Here is a 13,076-nt window from a genome sequence, read left to right as displayed (position 1 = left end):
CAACACATTTTACATTAAAGCTGTCTTAGTACAAAGCAGCACAGCGTAGCAGACAGCGTGTCTAAGAAAGTGATGGAGAACCTGGACCACTAGCTCCCTAAACCTGGGCAGCTCACCTCCCCTCTCCCGGCCTCAGGTTCTCATTCATTAAAGGAACATGGTTGTACTAGAATGCGTCCCCAGATTCTGAGCCTCCTTCCGCCGCAACTCAAAATACAACAACAAAATCCTCATTTATTTCCTTTTACACCGAATAAGGAAATGTACTGGCGTGAGCCCTGACCGCACTCGGGATCCGAGTGCCGGAAGCACCCCCACCGCGGGCGGCCGGCGGCGCGGCCGGGAGGCGGGCACGGAGCAGGAGGGCCCGCCCCGAGCGTGCGCACATCGCCCCCAGCCCGCGCCCCGCCCCCGGCTCGGCTCGCACCCGCGCGCAACAGGCCGAGCCCGGTGAGTGGAGCGATCCCCGCCCGCTGCCCCGCGCCGCGGGTACTGGCGGTCGTGCTCATCCTCCGGGCGCCGAGGCGCTAGTGCGGGTGACGCAAGGTCGGGGTTGGGAGGGGGAGGACTTCAGGGCCGGCCCCCGGACTCGGGCCGGGAGCTTCGGTGCGGTCGGGCCCGGGCCGGCGGGCGCTGGTGGTTGCGGTATGGGGGACGCGCGCCGACGCTCTCCACTATCCCGGGGACGGGGACGCTGGACACGCCGGGTCTGGCGCCGCCGGGATCCGGGACTAGGGTCGCGAATGGCCTGGGCGCCGAGCGTGTAGGTACGTGCTCGGCCTGTGGTCTGGAGACAGGACGAGCACGTGGAAAGTTTGGAGGCTTGGCATGGAGGGTGGTGCCCGCCTTCGCGCCGGCGCGGCGGGTTCTCCGGGAGCGCGGCCACCACGTGGGCGCCGCACCTGGGCGGCAGGTGGGGCCTAAGAGCCGGGCTTTACTGCTGGGAAACCTGAAGTGCGGGCTTGGGAAGCTGCGTCTCTCCCACCACACCCTGACTTTAAAATTACAGCCTACCCCTCCGCTTCATTCATGGGTCACCGAATGTGCCTAGGACGGCTGCCTGACTGTTGGCGTCCATCGGGTTAATTAGACCAGGTTGGTCACTGTGTTTTCAGGACGTACAGGCCTGGGAATCGCAGGCTCTGATTACTTAACTGACAAGCTGTAAATCCAGCGCCAGGCCTTTCATTTCACCGGTCTCATCTTTAAGTGGAAGAGCCTGATTTACCCAGCTTCTTCCACCATCGGCTTGGATAGTTTTGCCTCTGCCCTCCTCCTTTGTAACCTCATGGTTACTAAAATACATTAATGAGATATGACGCATTCTTCCTAAAATAGAACCAAAAACATAAGTACCAATCACAGCTTTAAGTCAATAGGAGAACCACTTTCCCCTCCCTGACTTGATAAACTTTAACGTGGGCCTAAGAGAAATGTTTTAGGTGGTTACTTTTTTTTTTTAACTTCTTTTTTTCCTTCCTCTCCTCCTCCTTTTTTTTTTTTTTTTTTTTTTTGATACTGTGTTTCTGCGGATTTCTGGGCCCTAGCTACCAGAATTGCTAATCCAGTAGGCTTGATATGGGGCCCAGAAATTTGCATGCTAACAAGCGTTCCTGGTCACTTGACTACACTCTGTAAAACACAGCTCTGGAGATTATAAAGACACGCCTCCCTTCCCTGCTTGGTAATGACCACTGGTGGCTAAGAGGCCTCTCAGCTCTGACAGTACTTTTAAATACCCAGGCTACAGCTGCCATCCGAATAATCCCCACTGAACAAACCATCTGCCCCCCCCCACTCTGTTTTGTGTAAGGCTTTTGAGATTTTTCTCTAAAATTGTATACAAAAGATGAAAGAGGGGGAAAAAGACTTTATTCAGCAAATGTTTATTGAGGACTTACATGCCATACTCTGTACTAGGCTCTGGGAATGTGCGGATAGCTGTCTTGTGTTAGGACTTCTCAGAGAAGAAGGTTCTCCATAGAGAAGAAGGTTGGGACACTTAAAAATATAAAGGCTTTATGTATATTTGTTTGCTGTAGAATGGGTACCAGTACTGATTTTCTTGTGGAGTTTAATCCTTCAAAGTTGTTTACATTAGCTGGTGTTTTTTATCTGGGGGCAGTTAGTAAAATACGAACCTTGAATCTTTAGACTTTTTACATTTTAATGCTATAGTTAACTCAAAGTGGAAACAATTGCTTTTTAAAAACTTGCTCCCCCCCCCCCCGCCCCCAGCTTTATAAAAATATTTACTCTTCTGTTTGGGTGGTCCGTGCGGTTTAGAGGCAGGCTTGTGTTGGCTGTACTTTTCTAGACAAAGCATTCCCTTGCTTAATTCTTGTATTTCTTAGATTCCAAGACACACTTTTTTTTTTTACATTTCTGAAATTGTGATGCAGCTTATTATTTTTGTATGTTTATTGTGGTGGGCTGTGTCCTGTGTTGTCCTCTCCACCTTCCAAAAGCTGTTAAAATGTTTGTCTTACAATATGGATAGAGTGAGAATCAGAGAAATAGTATGTTTACCCAGTAACCTCTAAGCTTGGTTCCAATTAAGCCACAGATCATTTCAATATGAACATAAGCAGTAAATGATGTAACTTTTGGCAGTATAAGTACTGAAATTTATGTTCTAACAAAAGCATTTGTTATGCACTGTTGCGGTTTATTTTGTCAGTGATTGGAGATGGGAAAAAAGCTCCAAGTGATTTTATTTTTGGCTGAAGTATTTTGCACATTTTTTTTCACTCTTCCTGGTGAGTATGCTTATGCTGTTTTCATCTATTATGCTTAAAGAAAACAGGCCTTTTGTTTGCATCTTCCTGCTGCTCACATCCCTTAAATAAATTTTAACTGACAGGTTGTGAGGGATAAGAGATGTGTGGCTGAATATGAAATTACTTTTTCATTATAGGGTACCTTTAATGATCCAAACCTTCTGAGCCAACCTAACAGTTTTTAAAAATTAAATGTGAGCAATGTGTCAGGGGGTCCCCAAGACAACCCCTAGGGTCGGTGATTTGCTAGGACTCACAGCTGATTTATTACAGCGAAAGAAGACCAAGTGCACAATTGCTGCAGCCGCTAATTCTGACAACGCATGTGAAGTGCCGCCAGCCAGGGAAGCTCATTAGACACTCAGTGCCCAGGGTTTTTACTGGGGGCTGATCAGGTAGGACCTTCTTGCCTGGCAGACATCAAAGTTCCTGACGCCCAGAAGGAATGCAGGTGATCTTCATAACCCCCATCGTTTGTAGAGTTGAGGCTCAGTGAGTTCCTATTATCAGTTAATGGCGGTGAGAACACTCTCGGCCACATGCTGGCGTTTCAGAGGATAACAAGTAAATTTTCTGCATAAGCAGGGCTATTGACTGAATCTGTTTTCATCTTTTTGTATTTCTACATTTCTGGGTTCCAAGTTCTAGCAATATTTTGTCTCACTGAAGCCTTGATTCTTCAGTTGAGAAATCAAGCTGGTCTGTTTCACTGAAAAGGAATAGGAAGCATTTTCAGAAAATGTGCCTCATTGATGATAAATCCTAAAGCACCAAATTTGTTTTTCCCCCTAAGTTTAAGGGAAAAAGCTTTTAAGCTTAAGCCCTTACCCATTCAAGGGAAGCTTTCAGAATCAGTTTGTATTAGTTTCCTGCCATGGTCCTGTGTTTCCCTACCAAAAGCACTTGGTCTTTTGAAGGAACTGAGCTATTTGTGGGTTCAAAATTTAGAAGCTAGAACGAGACTTCTAGAGAGTTTTATATATTTGTGCCCGCTTATCCGTGGAAGATAATGTGCCAAGACCCCTAGTGGATGCCTGAAACTGGATAGTACTGAACTCTATATATAATAGAGTTTTTTCCTATTCATACATACCTACAATAAAGTTTAACTTATAAATTAGGCACAGTAAGAGAATATCTGAATTGCCAGCATCACTACTTCTGTGCTTTGAAGCCATTATTGAGTAAAACAAGGGTCACTTGCACACCATCTCTGCGATAACGTCGACAATCTGATAACCACGGCGGCCACTAAGTGACCATTGGGCTGGTTACGCTGGACAAAGGGATCTTCTATATTTATTTTCTAGATTTATTCTGAACTTAATCAATTCTAAATTTATATGTGAGTTGTCGTAAGTGTGACACGTTCTGCTGCCTGCTTCCCAGGCCAGACCATTCATTCTACTCAGTCCACAGTGTACCTGAAATACAGCTTAGTTATAATGATAAAAGAGCAGAAAACTGTTCTTGCAATTCTGATAACCCCATAAAATAGAAAAGCATAACATTTATAAATAAGTTACTGGTCTCTGGGAAAAAGTGGTTTTCGTAAGCACAGTGGTTTTTAACCTTTTAAGGGGATGGGGACTCCTTTAAGAATCTGGTTAAAGCAGTGAATCCCCTCCACCCTAGCTTTCCTATGGGGAAAAAATGTACTGTAAAATAGAATTTTGCAGTTTCAGGAAATTCATATAATTTGAAGTACTGTTCTTGAAGTGTAGATGAAGGACACCTGTATTGTAAGTGTGACGGCAGTTGTGGTTTGGGGCAGTTCTGAGAGACCTTTGGTAACACTTAGGAGGGTTGCTTCTCTTACAACTCAAGTGTGGTCTGTGGCCCAGAAGCAGCATCATTACCTGTGAGCTTGTTAGAGATGCAGACTCTCAAGCCCCACCTGACATCTAGGTGCCCAGGGGGATGTGTGTGCCCGTGAAAGCCAGAGGGAGGAGTGCTGTGTTAGAGGTTAATGACGTAGCTATTTGTTGTGTCTTATGTTAGTTAAAAAGTTACAACTTTTGAAAGGCTTGGGATATAACTATATTTACTCTTCATTTTTCAGCTCCTAATTAGTTTCTTGTTTTATTTTTTAATGGGAGGTTTCTGGTAAAGTGTCAATTTTTAGCAATAAGCTGAGGTTGGAAGTAAGGTGGCCCAGGTGCTTGAGGAAGACTTGGGAGCAAGCTACTTCTTGCTTCAGCCACCAGGTGGCACCACTGTCCCCAGTGGCCTGGAAAGCAGCCCTTGGTAGTTCTAGGTCAAGTGTTTTTAACTCAGTGCATCTAATTAGAGTTGGGACCTGGTGCTGATTAAAGCCAAATATAAGATTTCGACTTTGCTTTGTCAATGGCCATAGGCTAAAACTGACTCGGAACTGCTGAGGCCATTGAATTGTTTAATTTGGGATAATTATACCTCCTAGTAAGTAATGCATTCTGTGACTTAGTGCTTGTGTACAGGAGAAACATGCTTTCCTTTCTGTGAATGTGATCTGAGTGGTGTTTGAGGCTGAGTCATATCTTGGAAGAAGTGGTGTTGGCTTCCTGCTGAATCTTATCCTGGAGGAAATGGCCTTGGCTGAGGAAGAGTCCGTGTGCTTGTTGTGTGTGCACTCCTGACGCCGGCACTGGGAAACCCAAACACGTGTGTTTTGTCCTTTTGGCAGGTTTGCGGCTCCTTGCAGCGTTGTGCTGAAGACAATGCCGAAGAAAGCGAAGCCTGCAGCAAATGGGCAGGAAGAGGGGCCTGTTCCCTGTAAGCAGGTGAAGGTGGAGGTGGCCGGGGGGCCTTCCCCTTTGAACTTTGACAGCCCCAGTGGCCTCTTTGAAAGTTTAATCTCTCCTGTCAAGGCAGAGACTTTTTTCCAGGAATTCTGGGAGCAGAAGCCCCTTCTCATCCAGAGAGATGACCTAGCGCTGGCCACATATTACCAGTCCCTGTTCAGGCTCTCAGACCTGAAGAGCCTGTGCCGCCAGGGTGTGTACTACGGGAGGGATGTCAACGTCTGCCGCTGTGTCAGTGGGAAGAAAAAGGTTTTAAATAAAGATGGCAAAGTGCACTTCCTTCAGCTGAGAAAAGACTTCGACCAGAAAAGGGCAACAATTCAGTTTCACCAACCTCAGAGATTCAAGGTAATGGGTCTCCGCAGTGCAGGGGCCTCATCTGTATTGAAGCACTAACACTTGGCCGCTGATCAGCTCAGGGGTTTGATCATGATTAGCCTCCTGCCGTCAGTTGAGTTTGAGAAGCGGTAGCACCTGTCTGGTCTTCAGATGCACTCCAGCTTCAGTGATGTTTGTGTTCCCTTTTGGCTAAACAGGATCTCTAACAGCTTGGGGTGGACATGGCTTCGTGTCACTGAGCTGCAAAAATTAAATTATATTGCAAGTTTATAAAGTTTGTTAAAGTGACATGACAGCTCCAGGAGCATCTCCGTGGGCTGGTGTATGTTTTGCTATATGGTAGGCATCTCTGTTTGGTTTGTCCCATCACTATGATTTAAGGCATGATAGCATCAAGGTGATCATTTTCTTCATGAAGTTGCCTCCCTCTGCTGCCTCCATTTGCCAAATCAGAGGCTTTGGAGCAGTGACCAGAACACATAGCAGCTGCATGTTGAAGAAAGAGACTTCACCCTTCTTAAGAGCCACCTGGCTCAGGGGCAGGGCCCTGGAACTGCTGCTGGGGGCAGTCATAGGTGGACGGTAGCTTTGATTTGCCAGTTGGAAAGACTGGCTAACTTTTCTTTATTCTCCATCAGTGGTTGACATTTGAGGAATAATTTGCACCCCACCCTCCGCCCCGTGCTCATTTTTTGTGTTTGTAAAACGTAGACCTAGGATGAGCTAATCTGCTCTCACAGAGGTCTGAAATCTTTATGTGACAGGTAGCCCAGAGCAACTGAGGGCCTGTTCTTAGGTAAAAGTTTATGCCCCTTCAGAAATCCCCTTCTGTGACCCGTGGCTGAATTGCCCCGTCAGCACGGGAGGAGGGGGAGAGCAGTGCGTGAAGTCCCACATCGAGGGGCTGGGTTCTGGCTGTGTGGCTCCCAGGGCCTTGTCACCAGCTACCAGGAATGCCTCTCATGACTGAATTCGAGGTGCCTTGTTAGATCCGTTAGGCCTCACTCGTCTCGTGAATGCCTTTCCCTTTTTTGTCCACAGCCTCCTGAACCTGTTTGTACTCTTGCATAAAGTAAAAGTATTCTGAAACTTTTCAGTACAAGTCCTCACTCCAGATATTCCATCTCATGCAGCCCTGAGCAGTTGAAATGCCCCTGCAATGCCAGCCTTTTGGCCCTAGCACCCAAAAGGAATTTATGAATCACTTGCCAGACCAAGTGGTGATTTGCATTCAGAAAATATGGACAACAGGGTACTTCGCTCTGAGCTAGTCTTTGACTCTACTTGGCTAGAATCAGTACTTTTTTTTTTAAGAGTGGTTTTTCAACGCCTAAGAACTATGACTGGAAAAGACCGGTGGGGTTGATTACATGTAATTTGGTTGCAGACCAGCGGGAAGTTATTGTTTGGTGTGTGTGGGGGGGTCCTCTGCGGCTGTCGTTTCTGTGCTTCAGAATCATCCTGGGCTCTCTGCTCATCTGCTTAAGCGCTGCACATTCCTCCTCCCCAATTTCCAGTGGCCGAACGCATTCCCTGTGCCCTGTTGACTCAGCTCTTAGCTGTGTTCATTAAAGCAGGAAGGATGCACTTTCCCAGTCTCCAGTCCGCCCCCAGGCCAGACGAGAGTGCTTCCTGTTTGTTTTCTCTCTCCACCACCAGGACCTGAGAAACCTGTCAGCTGCAGGAGCTCACCCGCTTGCTGGGTTCTAAGTACTCTGTTATGTGGTGATTTCGTGTTGCGTGTGTGTGTTTACTAGTGGACGTAGCACTCTCAGGATAGAGAAAGTCTGGAGCAGTTCCTCACTGGCCAGGGTGAGAGACTGTCAGAGTGAACAGTCAGCCCTTTCTTTATCTGGTCCCAGAATGTGCACAGCTTATGCTAGTTAGTCTGGAAATGAACAACCTAGAGGTTGTTGCCCATCTGCTTTGTGTGATCTGTATATCAAAAGTCCACTTGAATTTACCAAATACTTAACACGTGTGTTCACTGTCAGTCTTTGCAGCAGACATTTGAAATCATTAGAGCAGTCGCTGTGGTCTCCGTTGAAGTTCACAAATGGGACTTCGATAGCTACTAAGGAAGGACTTCTGACTCCAGATTTAGGGCATTTTCCTAACCATATGTTTAAAGATGTTAACTGAATTACAGTAGGGCTTTTGGCATGCTTGTTTTTGCTTTTCTTTAGGCATGAACGTGGGCTTCTGGGCTTAGCCGTTGCATTCGGCTTTGATTCTGCTGGTAGGTCAGTGGAGAGAGGAGGTGCTCCTCCCTCGCTTTCCCATTGTCCTGGGGTCCTCCTTGGCATCTCCAGACATAGCTGGGAGACAGGAGTTAAAGGAGACAGATTTCAGTAGCCTTGTTTTTGCCTAAGTCAGCTCTGGTGAAACTGTAACATTTGTATACTGCTTTGCATTTTAGATAGGATCTGAGATGAGTTTTATGCTGTTCCCCACCATCTTAGGCTGGGAGTCTTCACTTTTACAAACAGAGAAGGTGAAGTCACCTAGCTTGTAACTACAGCTTGGACTGACGTGGTTTGACTCCAGATCTCTTTCTAGTGGACCACACTTGCCAGATTCGGAAGCTAGAGGTCCGAGAGAAAAACTGTACAAAGGATAGGGTTTTCAGTAACCTTTAAGAAGAAAAGAGACGTGTACGCCTCAATTCCAGACCCAGAAGCTTGAGTTAGGAGCCATAAAGGTCACTCAAGGTTCTGAGACACCACTAGGGCCATCAGAGGAGGCTGGGGGTGGGGAGAAGGGAAGCAGGGAGAGAGAAGCTGGTTCCAGTTACTGTATAAATGGAATTACAGAGCCAGGTATCCATTAGGCTGCTTGGGAGATCTGCTAACTCTTTGGAGCTATTCAGATGCCATTAGATTATTATCCTTCCTGTGCTAAATAGAATCCCTGAGATGCAGAGTAGCCAGGTGGCCTATATAAAGATGTCTCGCAAAGCTTCTTTCATGCTGACCCAGGTCTTCCCCACTTGGTATTTGTAATACTGCAGATTTTTCTTTTCACTCCAGTGGCAGGATTGACTCCCAAGCCGTGGTCATTGGTTTCCTTAGCAAATATTTAAATACTTCAACGTCTTCTGAGTGCCAGGCACTGGACATTCATATGCTTGAAACGTGGGGCCCCACAGTGTTCTTTGTAGGTGACTCTTCTCTAAGACAGTCCCCTGGAGAGGCCGTGTGGAGTCGTGGCGAAGGTGTGGGCTCTGCAGCCAGGCTGCGTGGATTTGAATCCAAGAGAGAGTTGCTGGGAGAGGGGTAGAACTACAGTGTGAAGTAAAGCCCTCGGAGATAGTGCCTGGCCTGTGGGAAGTGCTGGCACCCACGTGGCCAGGTTGGACCTCTCTGCTCCTCACCTGCCTTGGGAAGATCAGTTTCTCCCTCGCAGGGGTGGTGGCTCCTCTCTGGGTCAGGCCCTGGGGAGCTGACGAGGGCCGGAGGGAGGGAGCATGACTCACCTCCGAGCCCCCTTCTCCATCTGTACCCTCTTCCTAAGCTGTCATTTCTGCTCCCATTACTCTAATACCAGTGCTGTGTGGGCTGGTCTCCAAGTGTAAATCCCAGCCCTTACAGCTTGCCGGAACTTCAGACTTCGCCAGCCAGAGGCTTCCTTAAAAATGTCTCCACATGGGGGTCTTAGCAGCTCAGACTTAACTTTTCTGAGGTACAGCTTTTCTGTTTTCTCCCTGAAAACTTGTTCTTTAGCAAATCTCCCATTTCAGTGGAACTAGGAGCTAACCAACTGCCTCAGTCAAAAGCCCAAGAGTATTTGTCTGTCCCCTCTCACACCCCTTTGTAGCTGGGCCATCAGGGGTCCTGTCAGTGCTGCTTCTAGAGCACATCTCAGCATTGCTGCTCATCTCTCCTGTAATCAAGCAGACCCCTCCCCCATATCCTCTGCTGTAGCTCCTCTCTGAATTACCCAGATAACAGTATCGGATGCACATTTCCTGAGTTGTTTTGCAGATGCTAAAACCACCACCAAATGGGAGAAGTTAACTACTTGATAATCATGGGCACATAACCCCCAGACCTACTGGCACCTAAAGATTAATACTGTTAACCCCTGTGACACCGCCCTGTTACCTCACCATCGCCCATCACAGAATTGTGCACCAGCTGATCACATACCCTGGGACTGCCCACGTCACCTTTAAGAATGCTTTGCTGAAACCCTTCAGGGAGTCGGGGTTTTAGAGCAGGAACCACCCATACTCTTTGTATTAGCGCCTTTGTAGTAAACCCTGTGCTTTCCTTCACCACCACTCGGTGCCAGTAGATTGGCTTTACTGCGCATGTGCGGGCAGCGGGCAGACCCAAGTTTGGTTCAGTGACACCACCACTCTGGTCACTTCCCCCTTACGCTGCTGCCTTAGTAGCTTCCTGATTGCCCTCTCTCACTTTTCTACCATCCATTCTCCACACCGTAGCCGGAGGGAACTCTTATAAACGAGAATTGGGCCATATCTTTGTCCTGTTTAAAATCCTTCGTGACTCCCTGTTGCCTGCCTCGCTGTTGCCTTGTTTATCTGCCACCTCTTCTCTGCTGTGCTGCGCTGCACGGAAGGGTCCTGAGGGCAGAGGTGCTGGCTCGGTCACGGCTGAATTCCCGGTGTCTGGAACATAGCAGCTGTGCATTAAAGACTTGCTGAGTAAATAGGATCATGTTCTCCTCTTACTTCTAATGTATTTTTCACCTCTTCCTCCTCCACCTTTCTTTCCCTTTTTTTTAAGGATGAGCTTTGGAGGATCCAGGAGAAGCTGGAATGCTACTTTGGCTCCTTGGTTGGCTCAAATGTGTACATGACGCCTGCAGGAGCTCAAGGCCTGCCGCCCCATTATGATGATGTCGAGGTGAGAGGGGAGGAAACTGCTGGGCTCCGGGAGGAGGGAGTTGCTGCCAGGTCAGGGGGTCGTAGGGTTCAGCTCAGCTCACCAGCTGGGTCTCGCCCACTCTTCCTGTGCGGGCTCTGGAGAGCTAGACCTCCCTCACTTCAGTGAGGGGCCAAAATTAATCCCACCAAACTGGTTTCCTGCTCCTTCGGAAAGGGGAGAAATTATTTCCTAATAGAAAAAGCCACACATTCTTATGAAGCAGGTATTTATTGAATTTATCTACAGAAAAGTGTGATTGGCCTTTTTCCTTAATTTCACAACGTATGGTCTTTAATAAGGTGGGGTCACAAGTAATCCTTCCATCTGCTTTCATTTTGTCCTTTTTCTGTAACTGCCAAAAATATATATATTTTTTCCATTTGTGAAAATCTTGTGGAAGCTCGAATGAAGGTCATGGTTTCACTTAAGCCCTGGCACCTTGACAAGTGTTGATTTCACTCTCATGTGGCTGCCAAAAAAAGTTAACTCTTTGGCTTAGGTATTTTGTAATTTTATTTTTGTACTAATACAATGTGTGAACATAGAGTTATTAGTTAGAAAAAACCTGTTTTTTCCTCCTTTGAGAGCAATTTGATATCAAGACGTTTTCCAAAAGTTTTTTTTTAAATTTTTTAACAGAACTTTAAAATATCTTTGGTTGAATGAAGAATTAAAAAACTTGAAGTTTTCCTCTGTGCCAGGGATTATAGTCAGGATTTTAGACACCCAGTAGTATCTGAAGCTTGGCTTTTCCATCAGAGATTATAGGCTTTCTGCTGTCTGATAGGAGATTTAAGGGGATGTGATAGTGGGCTGGATGGTGGAATATAAAGAACTCTTGTGAGGCTTTATGAAAGTGAAAAGAATGAATAGTCTTCCAGTGTCAGGGTTCATGATGACCTGGTTTTAAAAGTGATTACTGGTAGTGGTAACTTGTATTTTAGTGTGGAGTGAAATGCATCTGTGACCTTTCATTTTTATTTTTCATCTGAGATTTGTAATTTGTCTAAGCCCCGGGAGGGGAGACGCTAGGAGCACTTTGCCTGTGAGCCGTCAGGAGGCTCCCTGACACTCCCGGGCCCTGGGCTCCGCAGGTCTTCATCCTGCAGCTGGAGGGAGAGAAGCACTGGCGCCTGTACCGCCCGACGGTGCCCCTGGCGCGGGAGTACAGCGTGGAGGCCGAGGACAGGATCGGGAGGCCGGCACAGGAGTTTACACTGAAGGTACGGGCTGCCGTGGTGCGTGCCTCTCCGGCGAGGAGTTTGGCTTGAAGGTTAGCATTTGTGTCCTGGTCCCCTGGGAACGTATCCAAGAGACTGTGGGCGGGTGGCTCTCATTCCACGTAGCTGGTGCGGGGAGCTTCTGAGGGAGCCCTGGTGGTCGGTACTCGTGGAAGTGAGCTGAGCAAATGTTGGATTCATTTTCCATACCACCTGTCTCCGAATATAATCCAAGTTCGACAGGAATGAAGTATGGATTCAGTGACCGCTGACTTCTCTAGAGTAAATGTGGAAGGCACGGCCTTGGCAGCTTCACCAGGTCCGAGACAGTGGTCAGTGCTGGGTCGTAGGTCACCTAGGCAGCCCACGGCCGGGGACTCCTTAGCTTTTTTGTAGGTAAAATTCCAGTTTGATCCCTTTTGCTTGTGCTTGTGCTTGTGTGGTAGACTGTCCGCGCGCCCTTCCCTTCCCCGCATACAGTCACCAGAATAGTCACCCTGCAGGCTCTGGGGAGACCTGTGCTGGATGGAGCATGTGCTGGCCTGTTGGCACCTGCTGCTGAGACAGCATGTCTTTGAGCTGTTAGCCTGGGTGGGATCAGAGCCAAACCCCGCAGGTGAGGCTGCTGCGAAGAAATCTTAGAGAAATAAGAACAGCTGCATAATTAAACTTTATACCTTTTCCTACAAAACTTCGATTTAATTTCCTTCAGTGGTAAAAGGATAATAGTTGATTCAAACCATTCCAAAGATTCTAAGTCACCTGGTAGACTTGCACAGGGCTATTGTTTTTGTATTTCTTGTGTCTTAAAGTTGTAATTAGTATCTAATTCTCGCTCACTGCCTTGTGGCTCTTTCTTGATTGTAAAATCTTTGCCTGCCTGCCGTAGCTGGGAGAAACAATCTCCCTTTTTAGGATGGGTGTCCGTGTCATAGGGGACTTGAATAAATACAACAGTAAAGGTACCCTTTTTTTTTTTATGCTCTTGGTCAGCGGTCAGCAAACTGGCCTAGTTGCCACCTGGACCATGTGGCCCACAAACCACAGTTATTATCTGGCCCT

General features: G+C 47.3%; 1 protein-coding gene across 9 annotated transcripts in view; it reads left to right on the top strand.

Moving 5' to 3' along the window:
• The first annotated feature begins 296 nt into the window (after positions 1-296).
• RIOX2 (ribosomal oxygenase 2) overlaps positions 297-13,076 on the top strand; it is a 29,500-nt gene continuing 16,720 nt past the window's right edge. For 6 of the 9 annotated variants that reach the window (XR_012506388.1, XM_074361702.1, XM_074361715.1 and 3 more), the window contains exons 1-4: positions 297-450; positions 5,446-5,911; positions 10,654-10,773; positions 11,889-12,017. Coding sequence is in view for 8 of the 9 variants with exons in the window: in XM_074361702.1 (XP_074217803.1) it covers positions 5,480-5,911; positions 10,654-10,773; positions 11,889-12,017 (681 nt within the window). In the remaining variant the exon portion in view is untranslated. Of the gene's footprint in view, positions 547-593; positions 768-5,445; positions 5,912-10,653; positions 10,774-11,888; positions 12,018-13,076 lie in introns of those variants that run through there. The other 3 variants (XM_074361679.1, XM_074361684.1, XM_074361687.1) reach the window with 3 other exon arrangements.

Source organism: Camelus bactrianus, chromosome 1, assembly GCF_048773025.1.
Source record: "Camelus bactrianus isolate YW-2024 breed Bactrian camel chromosome 1, ASM4877302v1, whole genome shotgun sequence".
Taxonomy (NCBI): domain Eukaryota; kingdom Metazoa; phylum Chordata; class Mammalia; order Artiodactyla; family Camelidae; genus Camelus; species Camelus bactrianus.
The sequence above is the reverse complement of the archived record's forward strand: the minus strand, read 5'-3'. Positions and strand labels throughout refer to the sequence as shown.